Source organism: Staurois parvus, unplaced genomic scaffold (assembly GCF_062004578.1).
Source record: "Staurois parvus isolate SC_StPar_1 unplaced genomic scaffold, SC_StPar_1.0 ptg000155l, whole genome shotgun sequence".
NCBI lineage: Eukaryota > Metazoa > Chordata > Amphibia > Anura > Ranidae > Staurois > Staurois parvus.
This window is the reverse complement of record NW_028317951.1, coordinates 30678626-30704451: the sequence shown is the minus strand read 5'-3', so window position 1 is coordinate 30704451 and position 25826 is coordinate 30678626. Positions and strand designations below refer to the sequence as shown.

Sequence of the window (25826 nt, the reverse complement as noted above, 5' to 3'; positions counted from 1 at the left end):
CTTGTGCTACAAAGTACACATAATAAATGTTCAACACACACACACACAAAATATATATAATGGGTGGCAAAAATTTGGAGAGCAAATCTGCTGTATGGGAATTCAATAGAATTCTAGAGTTTGGCTAGTTTCACACTACTGCAATGTGATTTCCATTGTCATGTGATTCTGTCACATCTGAAATCACACTAGTGTGAACAGAGCCTCAATGTCATATTTTGAATTTGTGCAGAAGGCGGGGTCTTATATATTTTACAGTCTCAAAGCTTTAGAAAAAACAAACAAACAAAAAAAAACTTTAAAAGCAGTTTTCCCCCTCCAAGAACACTAACCTACCATAAATAAAACTGTGTACTTTTTCCCATTAGGATCAGTCTGTATATTTTTTTTCTACTGAACCTTAAAAAAGCAGTTTGCTGAAATGGCTTAAAAAGTGTTAGATGGAGTTCACATTTAATTTGTTAGTCAAGTCCATCTAAATCTGCCAGTACATCTAACACGACCCTCTCCCCAGACTGAACAATGCTGCTGTCCAAATTGGTCTCTAAAGTTGGCCATACAAGGTAAGTTGTTTTGTTTTTTTAATCATTTAGCCAACGGGCTAAACAAAAAAAAAAAAAATAGACAAATTCCTCCTCCAAGCACATAAACGAGATGGATGGAGGAAGCGCCCTGTTGGGACCCTGGATTCTGACATTAAATGAATGGATCTCTATATCAAGTAGGGGAGGTCACAGCTGCTGGACAGTCCGAATTTTGATTAGCATAAGTGAAGTGGGACAGGTAAGCAGCAAAGGAATGGTAAACTGCAAAATATTAAATTGGTATTGAACTGGAAAAACATTTTTATATTGCTGCTAACTAATCCTTAAAATTTAGTGGCAGCATAGGTTTTCTTTAGGGCTTTTTCCCCTTTTTATTTTTAGCATGGTGAAGTGGCCAGTGAAACATTTCATGCATCTCCACTATGGACAGAGGAGCAGCATTGGTCAGCAGCATTGTCAATCTAAGCAGAGGGTAGTGCAAGATGCACTAGCAGATTTAGATGGACTTGACTAACAAATTAAAGCTGAACTCCAGCTCACACTTGTTGAGCAATTACAGCATATGTTTTGTTTCTCTTTTGGGGTAAGGATTTCACATAAATGAATAAAACCTGACCATTGTAAGTACCACATTATTGAAAAATCATAGATTACTGGCTGGATCACAAGGTGGAAATAAAATATGAAAAAAACCTAAAAGGAAACTAAGAATGCAGCCACCACATCTATGTTGCCAAGTTGCAATAAACTGTATATATGGTTTTATTTTTGTGTTTAATAAATGGCTTGATGAAATACAAAGCAGCATGTACAAGCAATTAATTGCACTTATTTCAAGAATTATGTGATCGGTGTCTATTAATTGATATTACATGCTACATGTGTAACTCAAACCATATTGTGTTATCTGTAGCAATGGTTTGTTCTTTTAACAATTATTAGCTATCAATTTTAGTAGCACGATTGAGCTAATAAACATGCCCCTGTGATCCTACACCAGCTATGGAGAATACAAAATAGCTATCCATTTGTGTATAGTTTCAGTGGTAAATCCAGTATAAATACATTTATTTATAAAAAGTTTTCACCCAGGATTTATGCAACTTTCACACAATTTTTAATCAGATTCATATTTGAAAAAATGTGTGAATCCTTGTTGAAGGTTGCATTTTTTTTTTTTCATTTTTCTTTACCTTTTCTTCTCTCACTTCCTTTTACTTGTGAAAATCTCTATTATCAGCTGGCAATTCAATCTTTTGAAAAAAAAAAAAAAAGAAAGATTCTCTATCAAGTTTCCTCTGCAGTTTGTAAGACTGGGATAACACAAGAAGTGCATGTGTGGAAGTGAATTGATGCTTGTTTCATTGACAGCCTTTTCTGGCCCAAATAGTTAGCATTGTCCACTTTTTAGGGAGGACTTTCATTTTTTTTACGATCCAGAAGGCTTTAAACATCCATGTGGAAGGGAGTCCTATTTTACTGCCCTTATTTTGTTATCTCTGAGCATGATTTTGTCATGTCTAATTATCATGAAAAATATTACCTAGTCATCTAATGCTTTTTTCACGTGTGTGCGTGTGTGTGTATATATATATATATGTGTGTGTACACTGCATATGTTAAACAAAAAAAAACACATACGTAGCATAGGATTTACAAAATGTATTGTTAAGCTGGTCATAGGCTAAACTGGCCAAATTTCGATCCATCGATGGCAAGCCTGGTTGTACAGAAGACGATCTCTCGGTCAACTTCTGTACAACCAGCCTGTTGGGTTTTACTTCACTCGATCAGTGTTGAGTGTGTTGATGAGGGAATCGAAAATCTGTGTCATCTATGACCTGCCTTATATTTGCAAATTCCCCTTTAGTATATGAAGTGTATAAAATTAAACTATTAGGTGAATTAACTAGGAAAAGGCCTATAACCCACAGAACACTGAAAACAATTCCAGGTTTTTCTGGTTGCCCGATACAGTTGACTGAACTTCACAGTTCACATTTTGTGCCACAAAACAAGACCTTGTATCTAGCAATGCTTTATATACCGTAACATCCCCAAGTGAAAGACTGCCAATAATTAATTTATTTAATCAAAAAATAATTTACCCCGCTGGATGTATCTTCTTTATATTCGGCTGGATGTGCCGCTGGAAGCCCTATGTAGCTTCGGATTCAGAACGTCTCTGTGCTGACACTGTCCCGCACTGAGCCAATCACAGCAAGCCTACATTGGCAAAGGTTGAATAGACCGCCTCTCTAACTCAGCAAATCCGAGCAGGCTTTTTATGCATATGAATTATGAATAGACCACTTGTCGTGATTTGGCTTAGCGCAGTTCATACAGTGTCAGCACAGGGACGTTCTGTAGCCGAAGCCACAGTATTATAGAGCACATCCAGCGGCTTCAAAAGGTAAATACGATCTTATATTCTGTATGTAGCCGAATCTACAAGCATATCCAGTGGGCTAAAATGTAATAATGGGGACATTATGTACGGTATGTTTATACACTGTATTCTAGTAAAAAGCCTGCTCAGATTGGCCAGAGTCAGAGAGGCAGTCTATTACAACCTTAGCCAATCCAAGCAGGCTTGTTGTGATTGGCCTTCCATTTATCAATGTATGTTATGTTCGAAAAAATTTTTTCAATAAAAATTTATTAAAAAAAAAAAAAAAAAAAAAAAAAAAAAAAAAAAACTGGTGTTGCCTCGGAAGTGGGGGGGGGGTAGTCTTATACAGCAAGTATAGGCCAAAACCCATGTTTTAACTGTAAAATTAGGGGGTCGTCTTATACACCCAGTCACCTTATACGCCGGAAAATACGGTATTTACCTTATCAACATAATACTTATAATTTATTTTTTCGTTTTGGCCATAGTAAAGAAAGAAAAAGAAAATACAAATCCACCATACATTCCATTAAAACATATGTTTGATTAAAAGCAATCGCCTATACAGCAGCACCCAGGCTGGGAGAAGGAAAAAGTCAGCACTGTACGCCAAATAGAGCACAATAGCTTTGCACAGACCAGTAAGAATAAACCTGTGGACATGTGAAAACAGAGATGAGGTCTTTATTCTACCAATACCTATGGCATTGTCCATATCAGTAGGATTGGAGAGGAGAGGTGATATAGGAAGCAGAATTTCACCAGCCATTTTATTTCTAGGAAGGTATTTAGTCAATAAAATCCGACCAGTGAGTGCCATTACCACAGTTTATGGAAGGTGGAGAGGGAAATGTACAGATTAAGCATACTTTCCATTGTAAGAATAAGGTACAACATACTGTATATTTGGGGTACATAATGGAGATCCTGAGATTAGGATTTTTGCCTGGAGCTCTGCTTTAAGGGATATACATTTCAGCATACTGATTAGTGAAAGAGGAAATCCAGCATTAAGAATTGTTAGCAAGAAGCAAGTGGTAAAGTCTGGACAAGATCAGCTAACACAGCAAACAGTCCACACCACACAAGATTTGTTACTTACTACTACGCAGCTTTGAGGAGGTATCAAAGAAGGAGAAGAGCGAGTCTAGCTCATCAGGACAGAACAGAGACTCCCGTCTGGCTTCATCGCTGGTAACAGCGACTGCTGGGGACATGCAGGTTAGCAAAGCATAGAGCAGGCAGTGAAAGAAGGAAAAGGGTCAAATGAAAACAGACAGCACTGAGGTGAAAAAGAAAGTGTCAGTTTTAACATTCCAAGATCTAAGCATACTTGGTTTTATTTCATGAAAAGTAGTGAAGTTGGAAGGGTTGGGTGGTCTTAGTTTGGTCTTTGATATTTTTACAGCAATAGTAGTTGTAATCACCAAGAAAGTATGTCAATATATAATGTGCCTGCATGCTCAGATAGGCATGCACAACCAAGGAAATGTATTGCTCCATAACAAATGTGTAAAGCTTAAAGAAACCCTGTCACCAACTTAAAGCACAGAAAAAAGTAAATGTGTACTTGCTGCATATTTCTGTTTTTATCAGTATCTTATTAAACTTGCCCTGGGATAATGCACTAGGCTGGTAAGCACTTAGGGGAGGAGAGAAGAGGAATATTATAGACTGTCACGTCACATGTGAGATAGCTGAGCCTGTTGATATTACACTCAAGATGGCATCTCCCAGTAGCAGTCACAGGGCTTTTGGAAGTCTGACGTCTATAAAATACATTGAATGCTCATATAAGCTTATGGGAAGATTTTTGTTGAAATTAATAGTCTGGTGATAGGGTCTGTTAGGCCATATGAATGATCTTGATAGAACTAAGAACTTCAAAGGTATGCACATATTAGGTTATTCATAGCATTAACTTAGCCCAGCAGGTTTGCACATATTGACTGCATTTGCTTTAATCCATTAAAAACATTGGTAAGAGAGAGTATTAACTCCCATACAATTACGAAGTTCACATTTCAGTATTCCACGCCCTGTTTACAAGTTCAGGTTTGCACCTGTCAGTGTATTCTTTGTAAAGCTCATGATGATTACATAAAGCAATGCTAGACCAAAAAATATGTTTGGATACATTTTTGGTTCATATAGCATTCATAATTCCATGTGTACTGATCTAGAAAACAAAAAACAGTAAAATACAGCAGCAATTTACTTTTAAAGAAACTTTTTTTTTTTTTTATAATAAAAAGTAATTCCTACCTTGGCCTGGGCACAGTCTCTCAATGTCTTCCAGTGAGTGCAAATCTAAGACAATTAGTAATTAGTCTGCTACAAGCAGGAGGAAGCATTTCCTCAATCACCATCCTCAGTGGTCACCCAGACAGTACATTGTAATTTTGTGGCAACAAAGAAGCGCTGAGGATGGGGGGTGCACACATTTTACTTCCCCAAAAAGAGCCAATTCCCGAACACAGCCCATCTACCTTGACTGCACTTCATACCCTCTCCTCTTGTCTGAGTGTAATTCCTGTCTTTGCTATCAGCTCCTCTACCCCTTTCTTCATGTCCCTACATAACCTTTATATAGCTGCTAGAGGGGGATAAAAGTGGCATACCATAGTTCTCTCCACAAATATCTATGAATATTACTGCACATTCTGGGACTGCACAAACAGAGATTTACACATAATGTGCCATCTCTGAAAAAAAGATGGCATCAGCCTCCACGGGAGAAGAGATGAAAACGTTGTCAGGAGTACTGTGTTCTCACTGTGAGTTAAGAAATACCTACAAGTGTTATGAACTGCATGTTGGTAACATAAAAAAATATATATCTGATGCTAGGTCCATTTTAATTTAGACATAATGAAGTCTCAAAATAATCACCCAAGAGTTCATCTGTATAAGAATCTTTACTCTTGCTTATTTATCTTTTCTTCTTCCCTTACTTTGAAAATTCTGATTGCTGTGAACACCACATTTTGTGTGCCCTAAACAAGGTTCTCTAAAGTGAAAACTCTAGTTAGATATAAACTTATAAATAATCATTTAATATTTTGTTAGTGTATCTTAGGAGTAAAGGATCACATCACTTGTATAACCACTACAGCAACTGCTTATTTTATTTTTATTAGGCAGCAACATAACCAATATTGCCAAACATTGGAAATATTGCATATCAGTTGTATACCATTTCAAAAAAATGATCACCTATAAGGCTGGGACAGCTGGCAAAATACTGCATGCAGTAAAAGGAAAAAGACAATCCATTTACTGATACAGGCTCTGGACAGTCATCTACCATGTTAGCAGAATAAAATCTAGAAGAATATACCAGGGTTTTCTAGGCAGCTTACAAACCAATCAACGAGAAGACATGTAGTAACTACAATTACACAGTGATATTTTGACATCAAGAGAATCCTTCAGTACTTACAAAGAAGAGCAAACACAAGAATGGTATGATTTAGGACTGCAAGCAACACTGTCAGTATATACTGTAGGTACAGCATACATTAAAACAGCAGAGAATCACATGTTAAACCGTGAAATACCCATCATTTTTATTTAATATAGGCAGCTTGCAGCTAATGGCTGACCATGGCCTTTATATTTGATTCTATTCAGTACCTAGAGGCTGTGTGACTACAGGCAACCAACACTCACTCTGGCCATACTCAAATTCTGACCAATGGACACAACACTATGCTGTCTTGGAAAGCTGACTTACGGTATATATAAACCTGTGAACACATGATTAAAGAATACCTTTTTAAAACCCTTTTTTTTTTCTTTTTCTTTTTTTTTTTAAATAGGACTGTATTGAGAAAGTAAGCAGGCTACCATTGCCTACCTCTCATAATAATTATTCCTTTATTATCCTGCTGATTCAATGGCTCTAGAACATTTTAAGTCACCGACTTCAAATATATGCAGACCACAATCTATTCAGTTATGGCAGTCCAACCCCACCCCCTTTTCCCAATTATAAGCTCCCACCTTTGCATTTTACTTCCCAACATTTTCCCACAGATGTGTCGTCAGATACAGGTCAGCATAAATGTTGCACTGATTATGTACAGTCTGTTTGTATTTGTCCTATACCTGCAAAAAAGGGACTCTGAACTAAAAAAGTAACATTTGTTTTGCTCAATTCACTGGAGAACAGAAAATGCTAGAAAAAAGGAGCCCTTGAATAAGTTTAGCTACAGTAAAGAAAGTACATCCGCAGACTAGGGCTAAAAATAAGACAGATGTATATTCTGCTTTCCACAGCTACGTGTTTGGAGTGGTAGAAGATGTGGGAATCGGTAAGGCTTAACTGAATCCATGCAGATAGTAACTAATTCTAGCAGTTTGTGCTCTACAGTGATCATGTGAATGCTGTGCTGTGTAGAAATTATACATATAACTGTACATAGCTCCTGGCATTTAAGACACAGGGCTAGCTGATAGGTCACTTCAGACAATCAACTTACAATTATATTTCTTGTTGTTAACCCATTACTGTTAAGGTTAGTCTTATGTGACCACAGGAAGGTGCATGAAGTGCTAAGGGATAGTCTGGGGCCGTAAAACATGAAACTGGTTTTCCATTTGCATTACAGAGCATTCTGAGTTTTGAGGGTTCTCCGGTTCAATAAAGGGTATCAGAGGCTCTGTGCTGGCACTTCGACCTGTGTCAAAAATCCAGCCAGTCAATGGCACTGACATTTGTGCTGACATTTTCTTTTTTATTAAAATATAAAGAAAGACACTAATGCTCTGCCTATAATTAAAAGGCTACCATCTATGGTTGATTAAATGGTAGATCCATGTTGTTTGAGCAGCAATAGGTGTGTTTACTGAATACTGAGGCGTTTATAAAGCAAAAATGTAAAAATTTACTATAAGAAATTTGCATACGAAGAATTCATAATCAGAATATTCATGTTCACTATCAAATTACATGTACCTGAAGTACCATAGGATATTTGTAGTTACCTAATAATCTGGTGGGTGTTCTAGAGTTTTCTTCTGCTCCTAGACTTTTGTCAGTTGAACTAAGGCGGCTGTCATTTCTTCTCTCTGATAGGCTTTTCTTTCTTGCTACTAATGCTGATTCACGACCATGATCCACAAACCGCTTTTCCACATACTTGGCTTTGATGTATGCTTCTTTCTCCTGTCTTTCAACATAAAAATAATGCTTTTGTAAATGTGTGCTGTCAGAGAACAGTTTTTTTGCCACAATCCCACCAGGTTATTCCAAAAATGAGGCAAAGGGTCTACAATAATAATTAGCTAAATATATTACTTAACTAATACCCCCTGATTTGACTATAATTACCTAGATCACATGGCCATCTTCTCAAGAAAACATGTGGAGGACATGATAAAGAAACAATAAGGGATAAAACCAGTAAACCCAGAAGCAAAAAAATACTAATTGGCTTTTTACATGGTCTTTAAGTACACTGCTCAAAAAATTTAAAGGAACACTTTTTAACCGCCTCCTGCCCACCATATAAGGAAATGACAGGAGGGTGACGGTTCTTTCGTTCTGGGAGGACGTCATACGATGTCCTCCCACTCAGCTGCACATGTGGTGATCGGTGGTGGGTTGTGTCCGTGGGACACAGCAGATCACCGATCACAGTAAAGAGCCGATGTCGTGATCAGCTGTGTCCAATCACAGCTGATAGTATGTAAATAGAAAATGCCAGTAAGCAGCATTCCTCAGAGGGGACATTTTCACTAATCATCATGGCACTGATAATCATGGCACTGATGGGGCTACACTGATAATCTTGGCACTGATGGGGCTACAGTGATGATCAGTGTAGCCCCATCAGTGCCCTGATTATCAGTGTAGCCCCATCAGTGCCACCTGTCAGTGCCCATCAATGCCCCATACCAGTGCCCATCAGAGCTGCCTTTCAGTGCCAACTATCAGTGACAGTCAGTGCCACCTACCAGTGCCCATCAGTGATGCCTGTCAATGCCTATCAGTGCCCATTACTGCAGCCTCAATAGCGCACAACAGTGAAGGAGAAAAAATTACTTATTTCCAAAATTATATAACAGAAACAAAGACTTTTTTCCCCAAAAAATCTTCAGGCTTTTTTAGTTTGTTTAGCAAAAAATTAAAAAACCCAGTGGTGATTAAATACCACTAAAAGAAAGCTCTGTCTCAAAAAAATGATAAAAATGTTGTTTGGGTACTGTGTTGCATGACCGCGCAATTGTCATTCAAAGTGCAACAGCACTGAAAGCTGAAAATTGGCCTGGGCAGGAAGGGGGTATAAGTGCCCAGTAGGCAAGTGGTTAATCAGAGTATAGCATCAAGTCAATTAAACTCCTGGGATATTTATTTGGTCAGTTAAGTAGCAAAGGGGGTTATTAATCAGTTTCAGCTGCTTTGGTGTTAATGAAATTAACAACAGGTGCACTAGATGGGCAACAAGAAGACGACCCTCAAAACAGGAATGGTTTTACAGGTGGAGGACAATGACTCTTTTTTCCTACTCATCTTTTCTGACTATTTTTCACTAGTTTTGCATTTGGCTAGGGTCAATGTCACTACTGGTAGAATAAGGAGATACCTTGATCCTAAAGATGTTGAACAGGCAATCCAACTCCTCCAGGATGGCACATCAATATGTGCAATTGCCAGAAGGTTTGCTGTGTCTCCCAGCACAGTCTCAAGAGCATAGAGGAGATTGCCGGAGACAGGCAGTTACTTTAGGAGAGCTGGACAGGGCCGTTGAAGGTGCTTAACACATCAGCTGGACCGGTATCTGCTTTTTTGAGCAAGGAGGAACAGGATGAGCACTGCCAGAGCCCTACAAAATGACCTCTTTCAGGAAACAAATCAAAAACAGACTTCATGAGGGTGGCCTGAGGGCCTGATGTCCTCTAGTGGACCCTGTGCTCACTGCCCAGCACCATAGAGTTAAATTGGCATTTGCCATTGAACACCAGAATTGGCAGGTCCGCCACTGGCGTCCTGTGCTTTTCACAGATGAGAGCAGGTTCACTCTAAGCACATGTGACAGACGTGAAAGGGTCTGGATTACCCGTGGAGAACGTTATGTGCCTGAAACATTGTTCAGCATGACTGTTTTGGTGGTGGGTCAGTGATGGTCTGGGGAGGCATATCCATGGAGGGATGCACAGACCTCTACAGGCTTGACAATGGCACCCTGACTGCCATTAGGTATCGGGATGAAATCCTTGGACCAATTATCATACCCTACACTGGTGCAGTGGGTCCTGGGTTCCTCCTGGTACACAACAATGCCCAGCCTCATGTGGCGAGAGTATGCAGGCAGTTCCCAGGACATGAAGGAACTGATACCATCGAATGGTTCCCACGCTTGCCTGACCTAAATCCAATACACCTCTTGAATATCAGGTTTCAGTCCATCCAATGCTGCCAGGTTGCACCTCAGCCTGTCCAGGAGCTCAGCCATGCCCTGGTCCAGATCTGGGAGGAAATACCCTAGGACACCATCCGTCGCCTCATTACAAGCTTGCCCCGAAGTTGGCAGGCATGCATATAAACATGTGGGGGCCATACAAACTATTGAGTACCATTCTGAGTTGCTGCAATTAAATTTCAGCAAAGTGGACTAGCCAGCTGCATCATTTTCTCATTTTGATTTTCAGGATGTCTTTGAATTCAGTCCTCTCTATATTGATAATTTTCATTTCTACCAAACGATGGGGCATCCTTACGCTCCTAACACATTGCCCAGTCCACATCAGTATAGATATCCAGCATGATGTTTTTCCCCTTTGAGATCTGATGTGTTTTCAAAGTGTTCCTTTAATTTTTTTGAGTAGTGTAACGGGGCAGCAAATAAAGTTCAGTCTACCATTTCACTTCTTTTCCAGTTAAATAGTTCTTTCAGCTGGGCTCTTGTTACAGCAATCTGTTCTTTAAGGCTGCCTTCACACTGATGGTCAAAGATGCAAAGACGAACGATGCAGCAGTAGGACTTTTAGTGTGCTTTCAGAAAATGCGCAAGTTGACAGAAAGTTAATAAGACCGTAGCTAAAACATGCAAAAACTGTAAAGTGTAAATCTGGCCTAATACAGACTATTTACAAACCACAAAAAGGTGAAATAAAGTGCCGCCTGCTGGGTAGTAAGTCATGAAAAAATGTATCATTCATATGCATTATTTCATATTTTCCAGACTAATTCAAAATTAAATATATAGCAGTTTTATGCATTACTTTCAATGCAAAGTGAACTGAAACATTATATTCAAAAAGGCATTAACTAACACACAAAGACACATACCTCTGACATCCATTCTGAGGCTTTTTGACACCTATTTTGTCCACTTGTGCTTCATATATGCTATTGATAACATCATTCCCAAGTTCACACATCAGCTATTTGAAAAATACAGAAATAAATAACTATAAGACATTTAAGGACCATAGGTCAACAGAGTTTTTCAAACTTTCCAGATACAGTTTCACTGCATTTAATCTCTATTACTTCTTTGCTTACACAAGATATTGATTCTTATCCAAGCAAACTTAGCAACATCCTTGTCAACTCTAGCTTGATAAATGCTAAATGTAAAAGATCAGTATTCATATGACACAGAGAACAAGAGAAACATCAGAATAAAAGCAAATATAGGGGAAAAAACCCAAGATAGGAGTTACCATCTTGCCTGTAGACCAAGTTTACTTACAATACGAGTGACTACTAACATATTATATGTGCCGAATAACAGCTAAAATGTTACATTACCTGGCACTTAAAAGTTTTGTGGCTTAAAAAATATGTGCATAAACATAAAATCTACATATCCTGTGTACATTAAAGCAGACCTTGCAGCCCCCCCCCCCCCCCTTCACAAGGCATCTACTATGAGCAAGAGTAAAATTTACATGAAAAGTAAAAACGTTAGGATTTATACTTCTCTCATCCCAATCCTCTGCCTATGGTGCCTAGGTTAGGATGAGGTTAAGAGAGAAAACACAATCTATCCAGCTAGATGCAGGGAACAAAGAGCAGAGGAAATCTCACAAGAAGCCACTCTTGCAATGGACTGGAGTGTCTTCTCACAAGATTTCCCCTGTCCTGTATTCCCCAAAGGGACAGTGAAGATGGGGGTAAGGCAAGTATAAATTTAACTGAGACGATAATGAGGTCTGAGGACCCCAAAATGTGTGGAAGGAAAAATCATATTGCACACAGTGCCACCCTATTTTTTTTCTTTTTTTTCAAAATGCTTACGTCGGTAACAAAACACAGAAGGGGACCCTCCATATTCCGTTTAGGTGGCACAGAGGTAGTCGAGTGTTTATGTTAGATTTATTTTCTAACAAATTATAAATTAACTCTGTGCAAAAATATTTTGGTTGTCTAATTGTAAAACCTTGCCAGGTGGAAATTTAGATGCAATTAGACTACTTGGCATTATGGGTGTGTCTGCTGGAGCGTCATAAAACACTTCAACACCCCATCCAGGACACACCTTAGATCCTTTAGCCATTTTGTTGCCAGGACCCTTTTTCTGTTTTTTATTTTTTTTTTTTTTTAAAGCCCCCAAACATTTTCTGAAAACAGCAACCCTGAAGTATAAAATGGCAATGTTTACAATTTTTATGTCACAAAATATTCGTGCAATGCAGTATCAAATGCATATTCCCACAAAAAAGGCACTAAGAAGTTAATATGAGTGCACACAAATGCAATACATTATTATTTAGTAAAACCTAAGGATGAGGTGGAACTAGTAAATAGATTCAAAATTAGTCAAGCCTTAAAATGGTGTGTGCAGGGAAGTGGCAACAAAAAATCAGTAAACAAAACTTTTCAAAGGCAGTGCTTTAAAAACCTTTAAAAGGTCATCAATTTAGAGTTAACTGCAAAGGATGGCACTAGAATTATTTATTTATTTAAGGTACTTGTATAGCGCCGTCAATTTACACAGCGCTTTACATATATATTGTACATTCCCATCAGTCCCTAACCCTCAAGGAGTGTACAATCTAAGGCCCCTAACTTACATTCATACTAGGGACTATTTAGATAGAAACCAATTAACCTAGCAGCATGTCTTTGGAGTGTGGGCGGAAACCGGAGCACCCGGAGGAGAGCCACGCAGGCACAGGGAGAACATGCAAACTTACTGCTCTCTCTTCTGCATGCACAGTAACATGTATAGCACAACTGTGCATTTAAGTTCAAATGTGCATGTACTACATGAGAGTGGAGACCAGAAACAAGGGGGGGCTGGAAGGAAATGGATGCCTAGTCTAAGGGTCCTAGTCTAGTACACACTATTCTAAGGTCCAAGCCTTGTACACACATTACGTTTTTTGTTTCCTTCCTTTGCTCAACCCAGCAGGCTGAACAGTAAAAAAACAAAAAAACAAAAAAAACTGAGAGGTCACCATACTAAGAATGTGATGTTAGTGTGGCAATCTCCCCACTGAGCTATTGTGTCCTGACAAAGCTGGCTGATATTTTGTTCGTAAGTACCCAGCATTAGTGTGTTTGTATGGGATACACAGCACCTACAACACAAAAGGTTCCCACCTCACAAGCCACATAATTAGTAGCTATGGCAATGTTGTATAATACCTTTAGTAGCTCAGGCTCCCAGGTGTCCAGAGTTAAAGATCTCACTTTTGAAAAATGAACTCCAAGACTCCTTCAATACAAAAAAACATTGAGGTTAAACGTAGTCTAGACACTACCTACACAACTGCAATGACACAGGTTAACTTCTCACCAATTATTGCAGTTTATTTACAGTATATCTAAAAACATAGAAAGGACACGTACAGCACCACACAATAAAAATGTTAAACCCTGCATTATTTAGAAATGTGTAGTTCTAGTTTGCCACCAAGGAGTTTTGTCTTAAGGCTCCATTTACACTAGGTTTTTTCAAATTGCAGGCATAATGGCTATGATTCTGCCTGCGATTTGAAAACATGCTGTAAAAATGTGAAAACCGCGCAATTGCGATTTCAGGTGCCATTCATTTTAACAGCATCTGTAAAATGCAGGGCGTTTTTGCCACGATAGCGGCGCAATTCCGTGTGGCAAACACACCACGATCACACAAACAGAAAGCGGAATGTACAACGCTCAAACACAGTCACGCATTTTCACACTTTTATAGCGTGTTTTCAAATCGCACCCTTTCCACCCGCGATCTAAAAATACCGTGTAAATGGAGCCTAAAGCGAACCTGTGTTGACAGAATGTGATCTGTCGCTGCTGATCATCTTAAGATGCAAAATGCCTGGCTGTCCTGCAGACCCAAAAGCTACAGGACTTTCTGATTTACTGACCCAAACTTAAATACACACAACAGAAGTTATGATTTCAATGAGTACTTGTCCCAGGTCAATGACTAAAAGATTTTAAAGCCAGACAAACCAGGATTTAAGAAGGCATGTGATAGTCTACATACTTCTCTAAATAGTAGAAATTTGCAGTAGAGGAATCAATTTAGGCAATGCATCATTTATGCAATCAGTACAAGTATGTTTACTTACCTAGCACAAGGCTACCACTGGATAATGCCATCCAACCACATGTGCACTGTGGTAAAACAGTTACTGCAATTGCAGTGCCATTTATTTTGAAGGCACCCCAACGCACCTCCACAATGCAGTGAGTTTTGATTAGGCGCCGTTTGGTTGGCACGATACGCGTGAACCTTTTTTTTCCATCACTAGCATACAGTATGGTGTTTTAAAGCTGCTTTTCTATACAATAAAATAGATATGTGCTTTAGTGCTGCCTCCCGGACTTTCCTTTGATCCATAGTACAGGTGTGTGAACTGGGTCAGCACACACGTTGAAGGATTGTGGAAGTGGCAAGCTTACCTGGAGCAGTGTTACCTTCTTTCTCTACCTCCACAATGCACCTGCACTGAGCTGCAAATAATGTAGCAAACAAAATTTTTGTGCGATGAGGTGCAATGAAGCCCATTCATTTTGAATGCGCCAATTAATTGAGTTTGCCTCAACACACAAAAATGTGTGGTGTGATGTGAATGTGCCTTCACAGAAAACAGATTCATATAACTGCAGTGCCACTTCATTCTGTCACATGATAAAAACAGGAACTGAAGGAAAGTTCACTTTAAGAAATCTGAGCTATGTAGCTGTTTTACAGACTAGAAGTCCTGGACTATGACCTTCTGGATTATGCTTTTCCTAGTTGCTCAAAAAAGTTACAGGACAGATTAAATAGTTACAATCTGTGTAGTTGAGATAAAGAAAACTAGAACATGACGTATTCTTGCTAAACAGAATACAGTGTACCAAATGACACAGAATGGTGCCATTTGCTGCATGACTCCTGAAGGATGAATTCTTTTAATGCTTCTTAGTACAATATTTTTTGTCTTGCCATGTTTAACCATTTTAATGATGGCATGTTAATCAATGAAAGAAAAAAACTTATTGATGGCACAAATTATTCAAATAATATGCAGCCTTTAAACATACAAATCAAAAGCTTCATTGAAATACAATTCTCACTATATAAACGAAATCCTCTGTCTGCTTACCTGTGAATTCCTGAACATTCGATGCATAAGGTAATACCTAGATTAATACTAGCCCAGCGAGGATCTGGTAGGCCACAGTCACAGCATTTTGTATTGCCAGGTATACACTGTACCTTCTGCAGAGCACTTTCCCCTTTAACAAGTTTTGTCTCAGTTACAGGGCTAGTGTTAGATATGGAAGGTTTCTTGTCTGCTTTCTGTAACAATAAAAAGTTCATCTCTTTACAATATGTACATATATTTGAGATCCGGAGCTCTGGATATGAAATTAAACCCACAATCGTATCTGGAAATGCTACTTGTCTGGCTGTTAAGCTGACACTTTGTTCCCATTACATGTTTTGTCATTAACCCTAAACAAGTATGAAGATCAAAAGTTAAAAAAGTCCATATCTGAATACTTGTTCCAGGTCAGTGACAAAGCGCTGAAAAAATAGTGACAGCCAGGTATTATTTTAAGAGCAGAGGTCAGCAAAGACCACCTGCATGTTTTTCTCTTGCTCTTCAACCAAGCTGTTATAGTTTCCCCCTTTAACAATATGTACAATTCAGTAGAGGGATGAAAATACAATCTTTCTGTACCTGAGCCCACAGCTGGTAACTCTGTAGGAATATATGGAAAACAGACAACAGTTGGTTGTCCTAAAGTGTTGTCACTATAGATCGTTGATGTGGAGATAGAACTTAGCACAGCAGTAAAAGACTGACCACTCCACCCAAACAGAGTCTGTTTTGCTTACAGTTGTTTGTAAAATTACACTGTCAAGTTTACCATCTACGACTGCATAAATTATTCTGGCGACTTGTTAGAAAAATATTGATAAGCAGAATTATTAACAAAGATGCTTTGTGAACAAAAAAAATATCTAGACATTTTTCACACCAATGCAACTTGGCATGCAATCTGACAGTTCAAATCACATGGCAAGTCACAATCTATGATCGGCAATGGAACCGTTCTAATTGGTGCAACTACGACTTCACTGGAGCATCGATTTGAAAAGTAGTTCCTTGACTACTTTTGCTGATTTCTAGGGAGACTTGCATTGACATCTGTGCATGAAGTCCCACTGACATGCGACTTTGAAATCCATTGACTTCATGAGAAGTCACACAATTTCAAAGTTGTATTCAGAGTGAACCGGGGCTTATGCAATGGGCACTGTGTTTATTACTATTTCATTTTTCGTGAGCTTTTCACAAAGAATGGAGTACTATTCATTTAAGAACTTTATCGCAGTTGATAAATTGCATGTTCTCAAACTACATGGAATAAAATACAGCATTCTATGAACATGTGATTACCGCCTCTGTACTTTTTCTATACTTTGAGCAGGCTTCCTTTTTCAGCAGAAGCTTATGCTTAGATATCAGAGGGGCTTATATGCCACGTAGCTGAATATTAGTACTGTTGCTTACATACTATTCCTGGATTGAATTGTTTACATCAATACCTTTGCAGGATAACGCTCTACACTTTGTCTACTCATGTAGAATACTCCTATTTTTGCTCGGGGCTTTTGCCTTGATCGAGGGGAGAAGATAGAGGGGAGAAACTACTGAGTAGTTAAACATCTAGACTGTTTGGTCACACCTGAGCTGTCCTGGTTTAAGAATAATTATTTATACCTACAGCATATCCTTGCTGGATAACTAGGCAGCTGGTGACTATGCATTAAGTTCCTGTGCTTTGCCTTTGCAACTTGAAGGGGGTACTAAAAAAATGAAGTTCAACCGCATGTTTTTAAGGACCACATAACCACAGTCTGAGCAATCCACAAGAGGAACTGTGGGAAATCATCCATTGAGGACACTTGTTCCACTGACAAATGTTTAACCCCTTTACAACCACCCATATGTACAGCGGCAAAAAGGGTGGGCTTTATAGCCCACACAATGCACATAGCGTATGTGTTGCTTAGCAGCCAATGTTTTTATGCTGAGAGCAAGCTCGCAGCACAAAAACTGAGCTGTCAAACCAAGCTCTTGGTTCAGGTTAAATAACAGTAGCCAGCGGAACCAGGGTCACATGACCACCAAAGGGATGCCAGGATGGGAAGAAAGGAGTGATTTCCACTGACTTTTGGAAATATTTCCAATCTTTTGTGTCTCAAGGACAGGCAGTGAGGAGTATGCCCCAAATGGGACACCAGAAAAAAAAAAATGGCCATGACTTTAGTTATGCTATGAAGACCTAGGGGCCTTAAAAATAGTTAAGTTAATGAACTCATGTTTGCTAACCTCTGCTTCATCACTCTTCTCTCTGTAGGCTGTAGCTATACTGGTTTGCACCGCTTTTATCCAAGCTTGTCGTAGCTTCTCAGAATCAGCCTGTAACATGCAGCTCCTGCGCAGGAAGAAAAAAAGTGCAAGATTAATAAAAACAGGCAGCTACAAATTCTTTCAAAGAGGGCAAAATATACACACAAAAAAAATCCAAGTCAGGAGTGGAAAAGCATCAACTGGGTTTTTTTAATTACATAGTATCCATTTTATATACAGCTCATTCAAATGTGTATTAATAATACTGTACAAGGTGAAACTTCCTAAGACCAGTTAATAATTAAAGAAAAAAAAAGAATACATCTGTTTTACAATCTTTGCTGCACAAAAGTAATCAAAATATCGCACTCATAAAAGTTTGACTCAAAACAATTATTCTTGCTTTCTGTTGAAGACTATTGAAGGCAGCCATTTAAAAAAAACAAAAGCTTACCTGAAAAAAGATACTTACTTAGTGGGCGAAACAACCTCAAAGCAGAAGCGTCTCTCAATGTCTTCACAGTGTTTTACTGTGCATAAACGTAAATCTTCCACAACTACTGTGGGGTTATCCTGTGTGGACAGAAAGATGGGAGAGACATGGAATCACAGTCAACTTGTACAAAAAAAAAAAAAAAATGTTAACAGGAAAAAACACAACATACGTCCAATTGTTTTCAAATAGAGAAAACCGCTGGCCGATCCTCAAGTATCATTTAATATAATTTAATATGGACAGCACAGTGGCTAAATGGTTAGCACTTCCACCTGGCAGTACTAGGGTCATTGGTTCGAATCCCAAACACAGCACCACCTGCCTGGAGTGGGTTTCCTCTAGGTATTCTGGTTTCCTCCCACCCTCCAAAGACATACTGGTAGGTTAATTTATTCCTGTCCAAATTGGCCCTAATATGTGCATGAATATGTGTAAGGTAGGGACCTTAGATTGTACGTCCCTTGAGGGTTAGGGACTGATGGGAATGTACAATATATTTTTAAAGTGCTGCGTAAATTGACAGCGCTATACAAGTACCTGACATAAATAATATGCCAATAAATATTACAGCAGCACAGTGGCTTAGTGGTTAGCACTGCTGCCTTGCAGTCCTTGGTATGAGTCTAGTTCAGGATCCAATATGCTTGAAGTTTGCATGTTCTCCCTGTCCTGTGCTTTATCTGGGAGCTGTGGCTCCCACACACCATAGACATGCTGGTAAATTAAATGGCTGTCTAAATTGTACTTCGTATGTGTATGTATACCAATCAACCATAAGATCAAGGCCCTGTTCACACATACTGCAGTGACCTGTGGTTTACTGCACAGAAAGATCGCAGGTCACTGCAAGGACACATAGAAAACAATGCTGGTGCTATGTGCAGTGCGGTGTGTTGCGTTAAAATTAATACATGCAGCATTTTAATGCAACGCAATGCACAAAAATGCCCATCAACATAATGCAAGTCTATTGAGAGAAAAAAGCTTTAATTTATTTTGTCCCCTACAAGGACCCACAGCAATTTAACATGAATGAACAAGCACGTCAACACATAAAAAAAAGCATGCCAATGAAAGGCAATGCACATCCATTTTTGAACATTTTCATACATTTTTTTTGCATGGTAACGTGTGAACAGGCCCTAAGAGCACTGACAGTTACAATGGCATCTGAAAGTAAAATAGATATATTAGGCAGCAAGTAAACATGTTGTCCAAGAAGTTGATGTATTGAAAGTACAAAATAATGGGCATCACAGTATGTTGTGTATGGGGCTGCATAGCCTCAGCATAATCATGGATACCCATGCTGACTCGTGTCCACAGATGATCAAACAATTGGCACGTTAGCATACGAACTGGACCACAGAGCAATCAAAGAAGGTGGCCTTGTCTGAAAAATACCTTACTTACCTGGGGAAGTGATGGCACCAGGATGCAGTATGAGAAGGCAGGAAGCAGTGGCAGTGTGATACTTTAGGCAATGTTCTACAATGAAACCTTGGGTCCTGCCATTCATGTGGAAGTTACTTTGACACATACCACCTACCTAAATGTTATTGCTGACCAAGTACACTCTTTTATGAAAACTGTATTCTCATATGGCAGTGGCCTCTTTCAGCAGTATAATGCACACTGCAAAATGGCTCAAGAATGGTTTAACCTCCCTGGCGGTATGATTATTTCAGATTTTTGGTGCTGAAAGCGGTACCATTTTTTTGCATGGAAATATGTATTTTTTTATTGTAGGCTGTAATTTTTAGGAAAAACTCACTGAAATCTGTCCGAACAAGAGTCTAGTAAACATCCCGGGTATGATAAAATTTGAAACACAAAATCATAAATTATAATTTAATAAATAATCATAAAAATAATATAAAAATAATAAAAAATTTAATTCAATAATATAATCAAACCAAAAACACTGAAATGTGAAATATAGCGCCAAGTTCGCACATTGCTGAGCTCAGTCGCAAAATCGTTTTCAGTGTCTGATGACGAATTTCCCCCACGAATCATTATCACTCAATTCTGCAAGTGGTTCTGATTTACTATCGCTGTTCTCTAGCTGATCTAAACTGCTTTTGACCTAAAGGGACACTTTTTGGACGCCATGGACATTTCTCAGTTTCCAGGCAGAAAGAACAGACAAAATGCAGGCAGGGCGCAGGACAAAGCGCTAGGGACAATATGTATGTGAAATTGGTTGAGACAGCAATGTTTTACTATGTAAAATGTAAAAAAAAAAATGACATTTTTTAAAATTTTTAAATTTCCCGCCGCCTGCGGCGGCGGCGCCCGTACGTCCCGACGTCACAGGGACAGGACACAGAAGCCGGATGCCAGCATCGGCCGGAGGAGATGGCCGGGGACGCTGCAGGGGACACATCGTGGGAGCACAGGGTAAGGTAAGTGAAAAACACATGCCGGAGCAGTGCCGCATGGTATTCCCGAGTGTAGCTCGGGGTTACCGCTTTTGGTACTGAAATGTTACCCCGAGCTACACTCGGGAATACCGCCAGGGAGGTTAAGGAACACGACAACTAGTTTGAGGTGTTGACTTGGCCTCCAAATTCTCCAGATCTCAATCCAATCAAGCATCTGTGGGATGTGCTGGAAAAACAAGTCCAATCCATGGAGGCCCCAACTCACAAGTTACAGTACTTAAAAGATCTACTACTGATAGCTTGGTGCCAGATACCACAGCATACCTTCGAAGGTCTAGTGGTGTTCATGCCAAGACATATCAGGGCTGTTTTGGCACCAAAAGGGGGACCTACTCAATATTAGGTGGGTCTCCATAATGTTATGGCTGATCAAAGTAGGTCTGTGAGACAGAAACCATGTATAAAATGGTAGTCTAGGCCAGGATTTGCAGAAAACAGGCACACTAATGGGTACAGGTGTGTACGCTGGATTTTTAGGAGACCGGATTAGAGTTCAGCGCTCCACCCTCCTCCTGGGAGACCGTGTGTGCTGCAAGGGAGCAGAGAGAGGTGCATTTCTGCGCTGTATTGGGCAGGATTGACCAAGGCCCAAGCCTGTGAGAGATGGAGCAGCAGGGAGCTGCATGAAAGACACAAAGCTGACAGAGGTACAGCTTCTGAGGCATGAGCACTGGGATCTGTGTTAGATGGTCTGGACGACTAAGGCACGAGGCCTCAGCTGTAGTGCTGCAAAGGCAGCTAGGAGGCTGAATATTGTTCTTTTTGGTATCGATGGTGGAAACCCCTGTGTGCCTTTTGCTGAACTTTTCTTGGCCATTTAAATAAAAGTGGGCACAAAAGTCTTGAAGAAGACACTTCTGGAGTGGAGTAAACTCACTGTTTTGGGCATGCGAGAATCTAGAATTTCTCCGTCTACAGCATTCCTCCACCAACTGTAACAACTTGGGGGTTGTTTAACTCAATGGTAGTGCAAAACAAACTCTACATGATTACTATTTAACCGCTTTTCGACCGCCCTATAGCAGAAATACTGCTACAGGGTGGCACGGGTGTGCAACATCACGTGTCTATAAGTGGATTTTGCATTTCCAGGTAGGGGGCACAGCCAGTGATTACTCACCGGCGCCCAGTGATTGTCGAGCATCTCCGTCATGGAGAACTGTTTGTAAACAAAACAGTTCTCCCTGTCAGCTCATGCACACTGCTTTGGATGGCCTGTGCACAGCACAGCCATGCAAAGCAGTGTGCTTACAGGGAAGCACACAGACACAGCACATAGTAAAACAACACACAGTTAACCCTTTGATCGCCCCTCATTTTAACACCTTACCATTAGTACAATGTCGGGGCTTTTTTTTTTTTCGCACTGATCACTGTATCACATCCCCAGTGACACCAAGTCAGTTCCCCCCCAGTGTCAGAATGCTCGCCATAGTCCCACTACAAGTCTACCAGTAAAAATTAAAAATAAAAAAAAATCCCAGTAAATGCTATAACTCACATAAATCAATGAATTTGCACTTATTGGAATTTTTAGGGAAGACATGTAGCAGAACACATTTTGGCCTAAATGTATGACGAAATTAGATTTTTTTAAAAAAATTTACTGGACATATTTAACCATTTGCCTAATGGGCCCCTCCGTGCCCAGGCCAATTTTCAGCTTTCAGCGCTGTCACATTTTGAATGACAATTGCGCGGTCATGTAACATTGTACCCATAGGAAATTTTTATAATTTTTTTTACACAAATAGAACTTTCTTTTGGTGGTATGTAATCGCCGTTGGGTGTTTTATTTTTTGCGCTATAAACAAAAAAAAAATGGGGGAAAAAGTTTCTTTTTTTCTATTCTAAAATTTTGCAAACAGGTAATTTTTCTCCTTCACTGATGTGCGTTGATGAGGCTGCATAGATAGGCAGCACTGATGAGGTGGCACTGGTGGGCATTGATGAGCAGGCACTGATGATGCTGCACTGATAGGCGGCACTGATGGGCGACGCTGACTGACAACACTGACTGATAGCCCTCACTGGCAGCACTCACTGATGGATGGCACTGCTGGGGGCACTGGTGGATGGCACTGATCATCAGTGCCGATTTCCTCTGTGACAGCTGAAGGTTGTCGGCAGTACTTTCCTCATGCTGTGACAGCGTGAAGAAAGAGCTACTAATAACCGGCAACTGTATTTACTCCGTGATCTGCTGTGTCATTGGACACAGCTGATCACGTGGTAAAAGGCCGCTGTGATTGGCCTTTTACCTCAACAACACGTGAACAGCGGTCATGGAGATCATCTGGTGCGTGCCCGTGGGGGCACGCAGGAGAGCGAGTTCTGGGAGGACATCATATAACGCCCTCCCAGAACTGGGTAACCACGCTGCAACTGTCATTTGGCTATAGCGCGGTTACCAAGTGGTTAATAGCGAAAATTCAAAAATAATTTTCTCTCAAAATTGTCTGTTTTTTTTTTTATAGTGCAAAAAATACAAATGCACAGGATATCAAATACCACTGAAAGAAAGCTCAATTCGTGGGCAAAAAAAAGGACGTCAGGAATCGTCAAAGTAGCGCAGCGCTGTAACGCAAAACATGTCCTTGTCAGGAAGGGGGGTAAAGCCTCTGGAGGGCAAGTGGTTAATCTTAGAAGCTTGTCGCTGTGTCACTCGGAAGTTCTTTTCTCTCAGGTGCACTATATCAAATTTTATGATACATTATAAATGATGCTCAAAATAATAATAATTAAAAAAAAATTAAAACACTGCATACTAATTGGAAAAAATACTAGAGAATCCATCCTACAAATCGAAAAGTCAAACATAAGGCCCGTGGGCCGAACCTGGCCCGCCAGGCTATTTCATGTGGCACCCACATCTCTCCTGCAACTGTGGCACTCCACTCTTCTCCACCACCACCTTGACTCAGCAGAGAGGAGGCTAGAACACCTCGCCAGATCCTGCTCTTTTTTGTGCAGCAGCAGACAGTCTCATCTCTGCCCCCCCCCCCACCCCCCCATTTCAGCAGTCGGCAGCAAAGAGGATACCGGAACTCCTCCTACAGATCCTGCCCCTCTCTGTACAACCGCAGCACCCCTCGTCTCCGTCTGCTGGCTGGAGTATCCCGGCTGACAGGTAAATGTAAACAAAGGGGCAAGAAATGTAATGTAAACAAGGCCTATTCTCCACAACCTTGGCATTTTGGTTGTTAGGGTCTGAGGGCCCTTTTGTTACACATTTTTACACCCCTTTTGTTTACCTTCATCTGCCATTTCAGAATCCCCAGTCATGGTTTTCCTAACAACCAGTAGCCCCGAGAGGGAACGGTCATATTTCTGCAGTGGTAGTAATACAGCTGCTAAATGTTTCACGTTTAATTTTGTACATTTGTTAAATACCAAATGGCTAGACCATGAGATCATTACATTTTTTTTTGCGAATTGGCATTTTAAATAGCGCATGCAATAAACATTAGCGAATTGTCCCCAGCATGTCTAAAAAAAAAAAATACGGAAGGAAAAGGAATACATGATGAAAATGTTCCATAACTCACCTTAAACTTCTTTTGATATACTAGTTGATTATTTTGTATTGAAAACCAACGCCTAAATTAAATTAAAAAAAAAAACAAAAACACAATATATCAAGATGTATTATTAAAAGTTACATTTATAAGTGCTATTTCTAGAAGTTAATGCAAACAATTAGTAGAACATAATACTACAGTGTTAACCACCAGCAGAATAGCTTGGGAAGTTGCACAGAAGGAAGCCAAAAGGAACCATATAGAAAAGGCCATCTTACTGGAAGTATTACATATGTAAATCTAGAAAGTCGTCAGAATACAATACACAAGATCTGTTTAAAAAATTGGCACCAATAAAATAAGAATAATGTCCACAGCAACCAGACAGGTGTAAATTGTATTATCTTATTTGATTGTAAACTGCTCAAGTTTTCTTCACTTGGCAAATGCTCAGATAAGAATTAACTATACATTGGTTTACATTTCATAAAAAGCTGAAATTTCTGTATATGGATGAAATTCATTATTTTCATTAGTTGTTAAAGGACTGATGAGAGCAATGGTGTTGAGGAAATCAGACCTACTACTGCTAACTTTAGAATGATTCATTAAGCGTTCTTGCATGGCAAGACCACTTACTGTTATCTCACAAATATATTCTAATTATTATAGCTAAATTTACCACCCTAACTCCTCCCACAGTTTTTACACTACATAGTAATAAATCTAAACGTGCGGATTGTTCCCGATTGGTGTGCTATTACTTTGAGGAACGTTTCACTGAATGGTTCACGAAATATCGCAGTATTTGTGGTGAAATTGGTCCCATAGGAATGAATGGCGGAATGTTCAAAACTAGAGTGGGAGCTGACAAAAGCTAGAGTGTGAGCTGAAAAATCAGGACATGATTTCTAAACTGCCATCACTCCCTCATTTTCAAGCCCACCTACACAAATCTTATATCAGAACATTCAGCTATCCCTGCTGCCACTAACAATGCCCACGGCTAAGCCATAGTCCTGATAGTTTTCACAATATGACCATTTGTTTGCAACTCACGCCGCCCATTGACATTCATTGAAACTCCACTCTAGCCACCTCAAATTTGAAGGGCAATCTCTAAACTGCGACTGTGCCTTAATTTTTGACATTGCAGAGACATACTATGCATCAAAATGTAGGTCTGGGTCTTGTGATTCCCACAATATAAAGCTCTTTGGTGTAGGATTTATAATTTTTAAACTACAACCATTTGAAAATGGCAACCGCCAGTGAAGTGAGCAAGTTGGAGCAGTTTGTTTTTAACCGCTCTTCTCTGCCCTTGCTGTAGAGCGAGTTGCCATAGGAACCCAGGTGTGTGAGCAGGCAGCAGAGTGACAAGCCACTCCACCCAGTTGTAGACTACTGGTGGAGGCAAGAACACTTCACACAATTTCCCCAGAAATTGTAGCTTTTCTAGCTCTAATTAGATATTTTAGGTTGCTGCACACAACTGGCCTAATTTAATGACATAGTAGAGCAAAGCAACTCAATGAGTCTTTAAGGACCATATCAATTAAGCTCATCTTACTAGCCAGAAGATATTTAACACATTTCACAAATTAAAGTGGT

The 25826-nt window shown here is 39.7% G+C and overlaps 1 protein-coding gene across 3 annotated transcripts in view; it reads right to left on the bottom strand.

Moving 5' to 3' along the window:
- ACAP2 (ArfGAP with coiled-coil, ankyrin repeat and PH domains 2) overlaps positions 1-25826 on the bottom strand; it is a 117468-nt gene that overhangs the window by 19009 nt on the left and 72633 nt on the right. For 2 of the 3 annotated variants that reach the window (XM_089675645.1, XM_089675646.1), the window contains 7 exons: positions 24243-24294; positions 18224-18324; positions 17731-17836; positions 15490-15686; positions 13541-13610; positions 11234-11328; positions 7927-8111 (listed from right to left, as the gene is read on the bottom strand). In XM_089675645.1, coding sequence (XP_089531771.1) covers positions 7927-8111; positions 11234-11328; positions 13541-13610; positions 15490-15686; positions 17731-17836; positions 18224-18324; positions 24243-24294 — 806 coding nt within the window. Of the gene's footprint in view, positions 1-4039; positions 4121-7926; positions 8112-11233; positions 11329-13540; positions 13611-15489; positions 15687-17730; positions 17837-18223; positions 18325-24242; positions 24295-25826 lie in introns of those variants that run through there. The other variant, XM_089675648.1, reaches the window with a different exon arrangement.